Below are 14234 nucleotides of genomic sequence, written 5' to 3' on the forward strand. Positions count from 1 at the left end.
TCCCTGGTTCTTGTCTTTTCTGTATCGTGACTGTAAGTATGCCCACCATTCCAGCTCTATACCGTCTTCTAATAGTCTTTTCCTTGTTTTCAGGTCTCCATTCTCGTCTAAGATATCTTTATATGTGATTACTCTTCCTAAGTTTATGAATTTGGGGTGCATGAATATCTCTAATATGGATAGCCAGTTGGGGGTTTCTATACAGTTAATTTTTTAAATTTTTATCCACACATCTAATAGTGCCCGTCTAATATAATGTTTCTGGAAGTACTGATGAGCCTTATATTTCCCGTCCCACATTATGGCATGCCACCCTATCTGCATGTCATGGCCTTCTAATGCTATTAGTCTTCTATTCCTTAGGTGTATCCAATCCTTTATCCATAACAATATTGCTGCTTGATAATATTTTTCCAAATTTTAATTTAATTCTCAGTTTTCTACCTTGCCAAATAAATTTGGATGTAATTCTGTTTAAATTTTCAAAAAAAATCTTGCCTAATTTAATTGGTACACATTGGAATAAAAAGAGTAATTTGGGAAGTATATATTCATCTTGATTGTCACTATTCTCCCCATAAAGGAGAGCTGCAGGTTTTTCCATCTAAGTCTGCTGTAATTTGATCTATCATAATTTTCTCTTTTAAGTGTAATACAGGTGAAACTCGAAAAATTAGAATATCGTGCAAAAGTTCCTTTATTTCAGTAATGCAACTTAAAAGGGGAAACTAATATATGAGATAGACTCATTACATGCAAAGCAAGATAGTTCAAGCCGTGATTTGTCATAATTGTGATGATTATGGCTTACAGCTCATGAAAATCCCAAATCCACAATCTCAGAAAATTAGAATATTGTGAAAAGGTGCAATATTCTAGGCTCAAAGTGTCCCACTCTAATCAGCTAATTAAGTCATAACACCTGCAAAGAGTTCCTGAGCCTCTCAGTCTGGTTCAGTAGGAATCACAATCATGGGGAAGACTGCTGACCTGACAGTTGTGCAGAAAACCATCATTGACACCCTCAAGGAGGGAAAGCCTCAAAAGGTAATTGCAAAAGATGTTGGATGTTCCCAAAGTACTGTATCAAAGCACATTAATATAAAGTTATGTGGAAGGGAAAAGTGTGGAAGAAAAAGGTGCACAAGCAGCAGGGATGACCGCAGCCTGGAGAGGATTGTCAGGAAAAGACCATTCAAAATGTTGGGGACTTTCACAAGGAGTGGACTGAGGCTGGAGTCAGTGCATCAAGAGCTACCACGCACAGACGGATCCTGGACATGGGCTTCAAATGTCATATTCCTCTTGTCAAGCCGCCCCTGAACAACAAACGTCAGAAGCGTCTTACCTGGGCTAAAGAAAAACAGACCTGGTCTGTTGCTCAGTGGTCCAAAGTCCTCTTTTCTGATGGGAGCAACTTTTGCATCTCATTTGGAAACCAAGGACCCAGAGTCTGGAGGAAGAATGGAGAGGCACACAGTGCAAGATGCTTGAAGTCCAGTGTGAAGTTTCCACAGTCTGTGTTGATTTGGGGAGCCATGTCATCTGCTGGTGTTGGTCCACTGTGCTTCATTAAGTCCAGGGTCAATGCAGCCGTCTACCAGGAGATTTTGGAGCACTTCATGCTTCCTTCCACAGACGAGCTTTATGGGGATGCTGACTTCATTTTCCAGCAGGACTTGGCACCTGCCCTCACTGCCAAAAGCACCAAAACCTGGTTCAATGACCGTGGGATTACTGTGCTTGATTGGCCAGCAAACTCGCCTGACCTGAACCCCATAGAGAATCTATGGGGCATTGCCAAGAGAAAGATGAGAGACATGAGACCGAACAATGCAGAAGAGCTGAAGGCCGCTATTGAAGCATCCTGGTCTTCCATAACACCTCAGCAGTGCCACAGGCTGATAGCTTCCATGCCATGCCGCATTGAGGCAGTAATTGCTGCAAAAGGGGCCCAAACCAAGTACTGAGTACATATGCATGCTTATACTTTTCAGAGGTCCGATATTGTTCTATGTACACTCCTTGTTTTATTGATTGCATGTAATATTCTAATTTTCTGAGATTGTGGATTTGTGGTTTTCATGAGCTGTACGCCATAATCATCACAATTATGACAAATCACGACTTGAACTATCTTGCTTTGCATGTAATGAGTCTATCTCATATATTAGTTTCCCCTTTTAAGTTGCATTACTGAAATAAGTGAACTTTTGCACAATATTCTAATTTTTCGAGTTTCACCTGTACATCTTGCCAACCATTGGATAAATTAGACGTTTTAAGTAACATTTTAGTTTTTTATTAATCTTCAACCCCGCAACATCTCCATAATTTTCCAGCACCTGTAGTAGTCTTGTTCCAGATTCTAAGGGGTCTTCCAAAATGAAAACTAAATCGTCTGCATAGGGCTGTAATTTAAATGTCTCTTTTCTGGTTTCTAGTCCTTTAATCAGCTTATCTTTTCAGATTATTCTTGTGAGTACTTCTAAAGAAAGAACAAATAATAGAGGAGACAGTGGGCAACCTTGTCTCGTGCCTTTGTTAATTCTCCGTTTATGATTACTTTTGCTTCTTGTTTGGAATAGATTGCTTTAAACATGTTTATAAATCTTTCCTCAAATTCCATCTGTTTTGAGTCAACATAAAATTCCATTTGACGTTATCAAACGCTTTCTGAGCGTCAACAAAAATCAATGCCATTTTTTCCCCGCTGTGTGATTCATAATATTCTAAGGTGTCTAGTATAATCCTAACATTGTGTCTTATTTGTCTTTTGGGCAAGAAGCCATTTTGGTCAGTATGGATAAATTTAGCCAAGTATTTTTTTAATCTTTCTGCCATTATAATCATGAAAATCTTACAATCCGTATTCAATAAATAGGCCTATAGTTTTTAATGCAGGTCAAATCGGAATTTTCTTTAGGAATTAGTGAGATGGTTGCCTTCTTTCCACGAGTTTGGGATTTTTGCTGTTTAGTACATTGTTAAATATGTCCAATAAAGTTGGGGCCATACGTTCTTGGAGGTTCTTTTATATTTCAGACAGTAATCCGTCGGGACCAGGTGTTTTATTACTTTTTTGCTTTTTAATTGCTTCTATAATTTCCTGGACTGTTATATCCTTATTTAATATATTTTGAGATTCTTCCGGAACCTTTGGTAAGTCCACTTTCATAAGATATTGCAATATTCTTTCCTCAGTAATCTTTTCGTCATCTTTATAAAGATTTTTATAGCATTCATACGTCACCCATTTTTTCCCCTTCATTTTGATGTACCATCTCCCCTGCTTCATTGCATAGTTTACTAATCCATCTTTTATCTTTTTGTTTTTTCAGTCTATAGGCCAACCATCTCCCAGGTTCAAATTTTTTTTGTCTAATACCTTTTATTTTTTGTGCCATTTTTTCTTTTTCTATAATGTTCAATTTATGCTTATTTAAATCTAGTTGTTGTTTCAGGTCTCTACATCGTGGGGTTTTTTGTAGTTCTAATTCTAATTTTTTGTGTTCTTCCTCTAAACTTTTTCCATATTGATCAGAAAATGTGATTCTATGGCTGTGAAGGCACCATACCTGCCCTTCTCTTCTAGTCGTTGCAGATTCTGAGCTCACCTCAGTTTCCCTCTTTCTGTTTGGCTCTTTCACCCCTTTGTGCCCATTCCTCATCAACCCTCCGTCCGGCCCGGGACCTTATCCTCCCGTCCCCTCCTCAGATCCCTTTTCTGCCTTGCCAGGGAACGCTCGTCTTCGAGTTCCTGCCAACGAGGCCTGGGGAGACCAGCGGGCGCCTGGCCCTCAACAGCAGCGATCTGGGCTCTTTCCAGTACGATCTGATTCTAAAGGCTACGCCGGCCCGCCCAGAGAAGCCCCTCTGCTTCTCGGCCACGCTGGGCAGCAGCCAGACCTTGGTGGCCAAGTTCGTCAACTACACCCGCCAGAAGACGGAGTACTCCACCAAGGCGAGTGCCCTGCTGGATCCGGGTGCGCTGGCCGAGACTTGTGCGGCCGGCCCCGGAGCACGCATGCCGCCGTGGTGGTGGTGGTGGGGGGCGGCGGTGGGGTCCGCAGCAAGGCCAACGCGCCTCTCCTCTCTTCCTCGCCCGCAGATCGACAGCCCGGACTTCCAAGCCGAGAAGGTCATCAGCGCGCCCGCGGGCGCCCAGGCGGGCAGCGAGGTGGGCGTGGAGGTGACCTTCGAGCCGTGCCAGCTGGGCGAGGCCCGGGGGACCCTCCTCCTCTCCTCGGCGGCGGGCGGCGACTACTTGATCCCGCTGCGGGGCACGGCGCTCCCCCCCCGGCCGCAGGGCCCCGTGCAGATCCGGCTGGGCGGCAGCGTGGCGCTGCCCTTCAAGAACGTCTTCCTGCAGCAGGCCGCCTTCAGCTACGCCGTGGACAGCGCCGCCTTCTCGGTGCGTGCCGCCGAGACCATCCGCCCCAAGAAGACCGCCACCATCTCCGTGGCCTTCGAGGGCGCCGGCGGCGGGAGCAGGGCGCCGGTCACCGGCAAGCTGGTGGTCTCGTGCCCGCGCGCCGCCGGACTGGGCTCGCCCGTCAGCTGGGTCTACTACCTGAGGGGGATCCCGCCGGAGAAGTAATAAAGTTGTTTTCCAGACAGGAACGAGAGTCCGCGGCCTCTTTTGGGACGGGGGGACTTCCGGGGCGGGCTTTCGGAGGGAGTCGCGGGTTCCGGTTCTTTGGCCTTCACGTAGGGGGCGCTATTTCGCCCCGCGGGATGGGATGAGGTCGCGCGGGAGGGAGACGCGAAGGGACTACAGCTCCCGGGATGCTCGGGAGCCTCTTCCCCTCCTGCCCGGAAGCAGCAGGTGCGGTGTCATGTGACAACCAATATGGCCACCTCCCGGTAGCCGTAGCCGCTGCCGCCGCCGGCCCTTCACGCGGCCGCGATGAACCCGGAGAAAGACTTCTCGCCGCTGACGCCCAGTATCGTGCGCGCCCTGAACGACAAGCTGTACGAAAAGCGGAAGGTGGCGGCGCTGGAGATCGAGAAGTGAGCGAGGGGCCGGGCTGGCGGGCTGGGGGCGGCGGGCGGCGAGACAGGCCCAGACTCGGCTCTCTCCTCCTGCAGGCTGGTGCGCGAGTTCGTGGCGCAGAACAGCGCGGCGCAGATCAAGCACGTGATCCAGACGCTCTCGGTGGAGTTCGCGCTCTCGCAGCACCCGCACAGCCGCAAAGGGGGCCTGATCGGCCTGGCCGCCTGCTCCATCGCCTTGGGCAAGGTGGGCGCTGCGGGCCGGGGGAGGGCCGGGCAGGCGGGCCAGGCTCCGAAGGCTCTGGTAGCCGCGAAGCAGAAAAGCGGCGGGGAAGAAGGTTGCCTTGTGGTTCTTTGAAGCGAGGCTGGCTGGGCCGAGATGGGGACGTCTCTGGGGCCGTCCTTTGCTGCTGCCGGCCTCTAGCAAGGAAGCCCCCGAGGTGGGGGGCGCCAGCGGGATTTGAAATGTGCCTCCCCACCCCCCGCCCTAGGAGAGGCCGGGGTGGCGGAGGCGTTGCACGCAGATAACCGGCTCTGAGGACGGTGGTGGAGTTCTCCTGGCAAATGGAGTGGCGTTTGAGGCAGCCTCCATGACAGTTGTGGACTTGATCCTGCCTGATGAGTTCATAGGGGCAGTGGCAGAACTGCTGACCCTCTCCCCCACCAAAACCAGACCACTTTCTCCCAGCTCTTGGTGTTGCTTCCTGGGGAGAGGCTGGAGGTATTTGAGTGGCCTCCCTAGGACATCAGTGGACCCTGCTGGGTCCTAGAGGCAGTTGGAGGTTATTCCTGAAGGCTGAGTGCATGGTTTGGCCAGAGCCCCAATCACTCCCTGGAATAAGAGGACAGCAGGGTCTTTGCACTGGATTGTGCCCGTGCAGCCTTTCTTCTCTAATGAATCCTGAGGTTTTCCTGGTTTATGGAGCTGCTGAGATGGAGGAAATGGGAGAAGAGATGCCTCGAGCACCACTGGAGAACTACAAAGGGTGAACTGCAAGCACAAACCAGTTAAAGCTCCCCTCTTGGTGGTAAGGGCAGTGAAACATCAGTATTTCTCCACTGTGGTTGTATCTGCATAAGCCACAACCATGTGTAAAGTGACCCAGATCTTCCTTGGGAGGGCAAACAATAGAACAGACATGTCAAACTCGCGACGTCACGTGACGTCGTGCGACGTATCAGCGCTTTTTCCCCATTGCCAGCAATGGGGTGGGCGCGGTTTCGTCGCAATGCGTCCGGCCCATGGGCCAGCAGTTTGACACCCCTGCAATAGAATAATGCTTTATTGGCTAACTGTGATTGGACACACAAGGCATTATGCACAAGGTGCATAACCTCTCAGTGTACATACAAGCAACAAGTGATAATCGTGATAATCATAAAATACAATCCTCATAAATCATGATACAATACTTAGTGAGGTAACGCCGGGACTCTGCTGAGAGCCCAGTATCGGCATGTGTAGCTCCAGCTGACTGGCGGTGGGTCTAGGATCTTTTGCCTCCTAATCTTGGCCATGCCTCCTTCCCCTTGAACTTCCTGCCTCCGCCCATTTGCCTCAGCATTCCTCCTTGGAGCAGCATGCGATTGCAGATAGGTGATTGCAGGGGCTTTGGGGGGGGTGCGGCTTCTACAGTTGAAGTGTGGGCATGGGGTGCTAGTTGGTTATCCCCCCCCCAAGATTCCCTAAACTTAAAACAGCTCTTGTGTGGCAACATGTGGGGTTTAGGGGAAAGAGATGCCGGCAATGCTAATTCTCAAGAATGAGGGGCTCAGGGGCAGCTACAAGCAGGAGAGGCAGGGAGGGAGGCGGAGGCAAAGAAGAAATCAAACCTGATTGACAGGGAGCCCCTACTCTGCAGAGGACAGGTAACCTCCCAGCACGAAAGAAGTGACCAAAACCTGCTTCATCCACCCAGCAGACGGGGGGGGGGGGAGGGATAAAAACCAAACATTTGCGCCCCCCCCCTTGCTGCCAATCCTCAACAGAAATGCTCATGACAACGAAAACCTTGGACAGCGGGAAGAGCACATCTTGCTTGGCTGGTGGCTTGCAGGGAGGGGAAGGGGGTAGCTTCACCACCCCCCCAAAGCGCTGCCCTCTCATGAAAGCAGGATGAAAACTCAAAAAAAACAACAAAGAAAAAAGGTTAAAACAGAATAGTGTCTTTTCTCAACAAGAAAAAAAAGATCACATCCGCATCCAACTTTTGTGGGTACAGGGGGAATTTTTATTTTTTGCCTTGTTTTGCTCTTTTAAAAAAAGTGCCCCCCCAGTGCCAGAAAAAATATGCCATCACTGTATGCCTGCTGTGCCCCCCCAAAGCCCTTCTTTCACTTCCTTTGAAACACCCCCCCCAAATCCTCCCGTTCCTCCATTCTCAAAACAAAGCCAATTTTTTTTCTTTTGTGGTCTTTACATATTTAAACTGCTAGAAGGAAGTGGGAAAGAAAACCATCGCGAGACACTCTTCTGTTTTAACCTTTTTTCCTTGTTGTTTTTCGGAGTTTTCATCCTGCTTTCGTGAGAGGGTAGCGTTGGGGGGGGGAAGCTGTCTCCTCCTCTCCCCCCCCCCGTCTGCTGGGTGGATGCAGCAGGTTTTGTTCACATCTGTTGTGCTGGGATGTTACCTATGAAGCACATTTGTTTTGGGGTATCCCTCCTCCTCATGAGCCCCCCCTTTGTCTGCAATGGTGCAGCAGGAAGACCCCTGCCAGGCCGGGGATGATGGGGATCTACCCTCTGCGGAGTAGGGGCAGGATTACTGTACTCCCTGTCAATAAGATTTGATTTCCTTTCTTTGCTCCCCCCCCCCGCTTCCCCTCCTTGTAGCTGCCCCTGAGCCCCTCATTCTTGGGAGTTAGCATTGCCGACATCTCTTTCTCCTAATCCTCTTGTGCTGGGTAACTGTTGCCACCCAAGAGCTGTTTTAAAGTTAGGGAATCTTTGGGGGGATAACAAACTAGCACCCCAACATGCCCCCCCTGCCCCCACTTCAACTGCAGAAGCCGCACCCCCCACCCCAAAGCACCTACAATCAGCTATCGGCTTCTTTGAGTCAACCAGAAGGAGAGAACGGGATAGAACAGTGCAAAGATTAATGTCAGAGAAACAGGCACAAGTTTCCCATTAAAAGTGTGGTAAGTGGGTGTACAGGTAGTCCTCAACCTACAACCACAATTGAGTCCAAAATTTATGTTGCTAAGTGAGAAATTTGTTAAATGAGTTTTGTCTGATTTTATGACTTTTCTTACCACATTTGTTAAGTGAATAACTGCAGTTGTTAAATTAGTAATACAGCTCTTAAGTGAATCTGGTTCCCCCATTGACTGCTTGCCGGAAGGTTGCAAAAGGGGATCTGGGACACTGTGGGACACTGTGGCCGTCATAAATAGGAGTCAGTTGCCAAGCATCTGAATGTAAACCAGAAAACCCTGGGGATGCTGCAACGGTCATAAGTCTGAACAACTGTCAGTCACTTTTTCAGTGCTGTTGTAACTTCAAACGGTCACTAAGCAAACTATTGTAAGTCGAGGATTACCTATATTTTATCACTTTTTCCTTTTTTTTTTTTTGGTCATCAAGTTTTTGACACCTTGCTAGGCAACTGGTGGTAGTCGAATATTGCCATATCCTAAAAGTGGTACAATGGCCTACGGTACCACTCTTGGATCCCTGGGCCAGGGGTCAGAGCCAGGTTTTAACATTCTTCTGGAAGGCTAGCAGAGTAGTGGCAGGATGTTCCATAGGATGGAGGCAGCAGTGGAGAAGGCTGTCTTTCTAGACCCCACCAGCTGATTTCTTTTTAGCTGATGAATCCATAACCTGCCTTTCCTGGATGATCAGGTGGGACTGGTCAGTGTAGTTGGGGCAAGATGGTTCCTCAGGTATCCTGGTCCCATGCCATGAGGGGCTTTGAATTGGACCCAGAAGCAATCTAGCACTCAATGTAGCTCATGCAACAGAAGTGTTACCTGCACAATCCTATGGGTGCCCAAGCTCCTCGACGTCTTGCCCGGGTTGGCGATTGAGTTCCCCAGGCTTATAGTTCTGGGGGAGTTGGTTTCAGACCCGGTTACAGCACAGAAACGGCATTGGTCGCACTGGTGGATGATCTCTGGTGGGCCCGGGACAGGGGTTGCTCATCTGTCCTGGTCCTACTTGACCTCTCAGCGGCTTTTGTTACCATCGACCATGGTATCCTCCTGCAACAGCTCGCTCCAATATCTCAGGGGCTGCCACAAAGAAGAGGGAGCCAAGCTATTCTCCAAAGCACCTGAAAGCAGGACAAGAAGCAATGGATGGAAACTAGTCAAGGAGAGAAGCAACCTAGAACTGAGGAGAAACTTCCTGACAGTTAGAACAATTAACCAGTGGAACAACCTGCCTCCAGAAGTGGTGAATGCTCCAACACTGGAAGTTTTTAAGAAGAGACTGGACAGCCATTTGCCTGAAATGGTTTAGGGTTTCCTGCCTGAGCAGGGGGTTGGACTAGATGACCTCCAAGGTCCCTTCCAACATTATTTTTATTTTTATTTTTATTTTATTTTATTTATTATTATTATTATTATTATTATTATTATTATTATTATTATTATTATTATTATTATTATTATTATTATTATTATTATTATTATTACCAGAGGGGTTGGGAGTGGGAGGCACTGTTTTACGGTGGTTCTCCTCCTACCTCTTGGGCCATTTGTAGTGGCAGGGGGGCAGAGATCTACCCCAAGGCCCCTTTCTTGTGGGGTACCTCAGGGGTTGGTTCTCTCCTCCCTCCTGTTTAACATCTGTATGAAGCCACTGGGTGAGATCATCCGTGGCTTTGAGGTGAGGTATCACCAATATGCTGATGATACCCAGTTGTTTATCTCCACCCCGAGCCAACCCAGTGATGCCCTTGACGTGATGTCCCGGTGCCTGGAGGTGGTGCGTGTCTGGATGGGAAGGAACAGTCTCAGGCTGAACCCCTCCAAGACCGAGTGGCTATGGATATTGGCATCTCATTCTGTCCAACAGGTTCCATCTCTTCTTATGGGGTTGGAGCTATTGCCCCCCTCAGAAAGGGCTCGCAACTTGGATATCCTCCTGGATTCACGGCTTAATTTGGAAGATCATCTAACTGCCGTGACCAGGGGGGCCTTTGCACAGGTTCGCCTGGTACGCCAGTTGCACCCCTTTTTGGACCGAGATGCCCTATGCACGGTCACCCATGCCCTTGTCACCTCTCACCTGGATTACTGCAATGCTCTCTACATGGGGCTGCCCTTGAAGTGCGCCTGGAGGCTTCAACTGGTGTAAAATGCGGCCGCGCGGGTACTTATGGGAGTATCTCATGTTACACCACTCCTGCGCGAGCTGCATTGGCTTCCGGTTGCCCTCCGGGTGCGATTCAAGGTGCTGATAATCACCTTTAAAGCCCTACATGGCTTAGGCCCTGGGTACTTGCAAGACCACCTGCTGCCAATGTCAACCTCCCATCGCCCGGTCCACTCCCACAGAGTTGGCCTCCTCAGGGTGCTGTCGGCCAGGCAATGCCAGCTGGCGACCCCCAGGGGGAGAGCCTTCTCTGTGGGCGCACCGACCCTCTGGAACGAACTGCCCCCGGAGCTGCGGATGGCCCCTGACCTTCGGTCCTTCCGCCGTGACCTAAAGACCTGGTTATTCCAACAAGCGGGCCTGAACTGATCATGGTTTTTAAATTTGGTTTTTTATTGGTTTAAATTGTTCTTATTTCTTATATTGTTTAATCCTCATTTAATTTTTGTATTTATATCTTTTAACTTTTTATTGTTGTGAGCAGCCCTGAGTCCTCAGGGAGAAGGGCGGCATATAAATTTAATAAACCTTAAACCTTAACCTTAAATTGTCTGCAGCTGCAGTTTCCAGATACTCTTCAAGGGTACCTGCATGTAGAGTGCATTGCAGTAGTTCCTACAGGAGATGAGTAGGGCGTGAGAGAAGAGCTTTTCTGTCTAGGAAAGAGCTCAACTGATGCACAACGCAAAATTGAGCAAAGGCCCTCTTAGCCACAACTGCCAGCTACTCCTTGAGCCCAGGACAATCTGCAGATTATGCACCAGGGCCATCTGGGTCAGTACCACCCCCTCCAAATGCAGAGATAGTGAAGCCCTGAGCACAGAAGAGCCCCTTGCCCACAGCCCCGCTCTCTTCCCATGGTTCAGCTGGAGCCTTTTCTCCCTCCAGACATCCACAGCCTCCAAGCACTGTGAAAAAACACCCACAGGGATGGGGATGTGCAAAAGGGACAAAGGAGCTCACCCAGCACTTTCATGTAGATGTAAAGGGGAAGAGGTAGCAAGGATTAGGACGGGGGGGGGGGCAAAAGCCCACTCTACAGCTTAGGTTTTTCTCATGTCCTTCCTGGGAGGGAAGAATTTACTGAGAATTAGAAACGTAGCAGAAAAAGTAAAAACCGAGCTATTGGTTCATGTTTAGAAGCTGACCTTAAGCTAAGCTCTGATAAACTGAGAAATTGCTGACAGAATGAGATTTTGAGTCATTGTTTTTTGCTAAATCAAGCTGCTTTCTTTCCTCTTGGAGTCCTACATGTGGACTTCCATCAGCAACTGGGGTGGTGGGGGAAGGTTCAGAGCCATCCAGCAGGACAACAGCAGTTCAGAAGAGGAGCAAACCAAAAGCAGGACTTAGCTACTCTTTCCCCCCACCAATTTCATAAGAAGTCTTGGCATCCAGCTCCTCTATGAGAGGAGAGTCCCTGTCTTGGTCGGAGCATCCCTTTTAGTTTAGGCCTCTTGGGTCAAGCTCCAGGCTCAGCAATTCCAGGTCATGGAGCTGGAAAGGAGGCTGAAAAGATAACAGAAGCAGACAGGAATGCCCTACAAGCCAAAGTCAGAGGGGGGCTCTTTAGCTTATGGCAAAAGGGGTGAGGCCTCGCCTCTTAAAGTAATGGCGGCCATGAGTTTTGATGGCTACAAGGTTGGCATTGGGTGACCCAAGAACAAAGAGATGATGATTGTCTCCCTCTGCCATGCCCAAGGAGGGGAGACCTTGCTAGGCCAGTCCTGATGGTCTCCATTGCGGCTTGGTTGCCAGGATTCTGGTCTGTACCTGAAGGAGCTCATCGAACCAGTCCTGACGTGCTTTGGAGATGTTGACAGCCGGTTGCGCTATTATGCCTGTGAGGCCCTGTACAACATTGTGAAGGTTGCCCGGGGCGCCATTGTCCCCCACTTCAACGTGCTCTTTGATGGCCTGAGCAAGGTAACCGCTGGTGAGCAGAGCCTGCAGGTGGAAAACAGTTCCTGGGGAGGGGTTCCTCCAGCAATAGAGGGCCATTCATGTCCTTGGGGCTCCCCAGGTTGTCTTCTGGCCTCTGAAACAGCTGCTCTGGATCCAGGCCAGCCCAGGCGCCAGAGCATTTGCACACAGAGCAGCAGCACCTGGCACTGGAGGCCGCCCCTGCAATTGGTGACCCATGGGGTGGGATCTGTCCTGGGCTCCACCCCATCCAGGCTCCCTGAAGGGCCTCTGAAGATGGGCAGGAGGCGAGGGCAAAGGCCTCCATCCACAGAAGGGGAAGCTGCAGCGCCAACCTGGATCTTGGGAGCAGCAGGAGGTTCAGGCCTTGCCAGCATGTCCTGCAGGCTCCTCCTCTGGTCTTTTATTCTTTCCAGCTTGCTGCAGATCCTGACCCAAATGTCAAAAGCGGCTCTGAGCTTCTGGATCGCCTTCTGAAGGTACGGCTCCCTTCCTTCTTGTCCCATCGAAATGGGTGACTGGAGGGAGGGACCTGAAGGGGGGAAACAGCTGGGATTGGGGGGACAGCTCTGAACCAGAAGGTGGGATTTGGACTTCTGAGCAAATGTTCCCTCTTGGCTTTCAGCCTACACAGAAACTTAGAGGCGATTGTGGTGTAGGGAAAGGTCCAGTGTTGAGGACCCGTGTCTTGCATGTGTGCCTGGTCCTTTCTGAGTCGTTCCCTCCCTTGCTTCCCACCTTTGGGACTGTCACTTACTTCCCTGGCATCGTTAGAGGTTCTTGGAGCCGGTGGTATGGCATAGGGGCCATTCCCTGGGGCTGCCTGCAAAGACCCCAGGTTAGCTGAGTTTTTTTAAAACAAAAAGAGTCCTGTCCCCCCTCCTCTTCCTCTTTTGTCTGCCCAGAGTGGAAAGGCAACCTGGCCTTGCTGTGGAGGAGCTGCCCTTCCTGGTCCCTACTGGCGGCAGAGCTGAGATAATGTGCTCTGCCTGGCCTGCTGATGGGCCTCTCAGCTGCACACCGGGCCACAAAAGGCCACATATCAGTTGAGTAGTCAGAACAGAGTCTGTGGCTTGAAAGAGTAAAATTTGTAAAGAAAACAGGATTTACAGGCATTTGAAAAATAAAAGCAGTTTTGTTAAAATAATAAATGTAGTATTCAATATGGAATAAAATACATTAGAACAGCGCTGTGTGACATTCGAAGCAAAAGCATTTATCATGGCAACAGTGTGACCATAATATGATTCAGACAGGAATGTGGTTCCCATCTTCAAGAAAGGGGGGAAAAAACAGACCCAGGAAACTACAGACCAATCAGTTTAACATCAATACCTAGAAGATCCTAGAAAAGATAATCAAAGCACAGATCTGCAAACAACTAGAAGCAAACAAAGTTATACCTAGTAGCCAGCACAGGTTTGTTAAAAGCAGATCATGCCAAACCAATCTTATCTCATTCTTTGATAAAGTGACTAAACTAGTAGACCAGTGAAATGCTGTGGACGTAGTATACTTAAATTTCAGTAGACATTTGACAAAGTAGAGCAAACCTACTTCTTGGTAAGCTAGAAAAAGATGGAATAGACAACATCACCACCAGATGGATCTGTAGCTGGCTGGCAAACCGTACTCAACGAGTAGTCCTCAACGGCACTACATCCACATGGAGAGAAGTAAGCAGTGAGTACCACAAGGTTCTGTCTTAGGTCCAGTACTCTTCAGTATTTGAGGGGCTGCCATAAAGAAGAGGGGCTCATGTTATTCTCCAAAGCACCAGAGGGCAGGACAAAGAAACAATGGTTGGAAACTGATCAGAGAGAAGCAACCTGGAATTAAGAAGAAACTTCCTGACAGTGACAACAATTAACCAGTGGAACAGCCTGCCTCCAGAAATGGTGGGCGCTCCATCACTGGAGGTTTGTAAGAAGAGGCTAGACAGTCACTTGTCTGAGATGGTACAGGTTCTCCTGCTTGAGCAGGGGGGCTGGAC

At 49.2% G+C, this 14234-nt stretch overlaps 2 protein-coding genes across 4 annotated transcripts in view; both read left to right on the forward strand.

Annotated features, from left to right (window-relative positions):
• HYDIN (HYDIN axonemal central pair apparatus protein) overlaps positions 1-4656 on the forward strand; it is a 358209-nt gene extending 353553 nt beyond the window's left edge. The window contains exons 85-86 of the mRNA XM_083370240.1: positions 3740-3964; positions 4112-4656. Coding sequence (XP_083226366.1) covers positions 3740-3964; positions 4112-4600 — 714 coding nt within the window. The 3' untranslated portion in view covers positions 4601-4656. The remainder of the gene's footprint in view (positions 1-3739; positions 3965-4111) is intronic.
• A 184-nt stretch (positions 4657-4840) lies between these two features.
• Positions 4841-14234, forward strand: part of VAC14 (VAC14 component of PIKFYVE complex) — a 67440-nt gene continuing 58046 nt past the window's right edge. For 2 of the 3 annotated variants that reach the window (XM_083370505.1, XM_083370506.1), the window contains exons 1-4: positions 4841-5013; positions 5092-5242; positions 12077-12244; positions 12658-12720. In XM_083370505.1, the coding sequence (XP_083226631.1) occupies positions 4910-5013; positions 5092-5242; positions 12077-12244; positions 12658-12720 (486 nt within the window). In that variant the 5' untranslated portion in view covers positions 4841-4909. Of the gene's footprint in view, positions 5014-5091; positions 5243-12076; positions 12245-12657; positions 12721-14121; positions 14161-14234 lie in introns of those variants that run through there. The other variant, XM_083370507.1, reaches the window with a different exon arrangement.

This window comes from Vipera ursinii (assembly GCF_947247035.1).
Source record: "Vipera ursinii genome assembly, chromosome: 10".
Taxonomy (NCBI): domain Eukaryota; kingdom Metazoa; phylum Chordata; class Lepidosauria; order Squamata; family Viperidae; genus Vipera; species Vipera ursinii.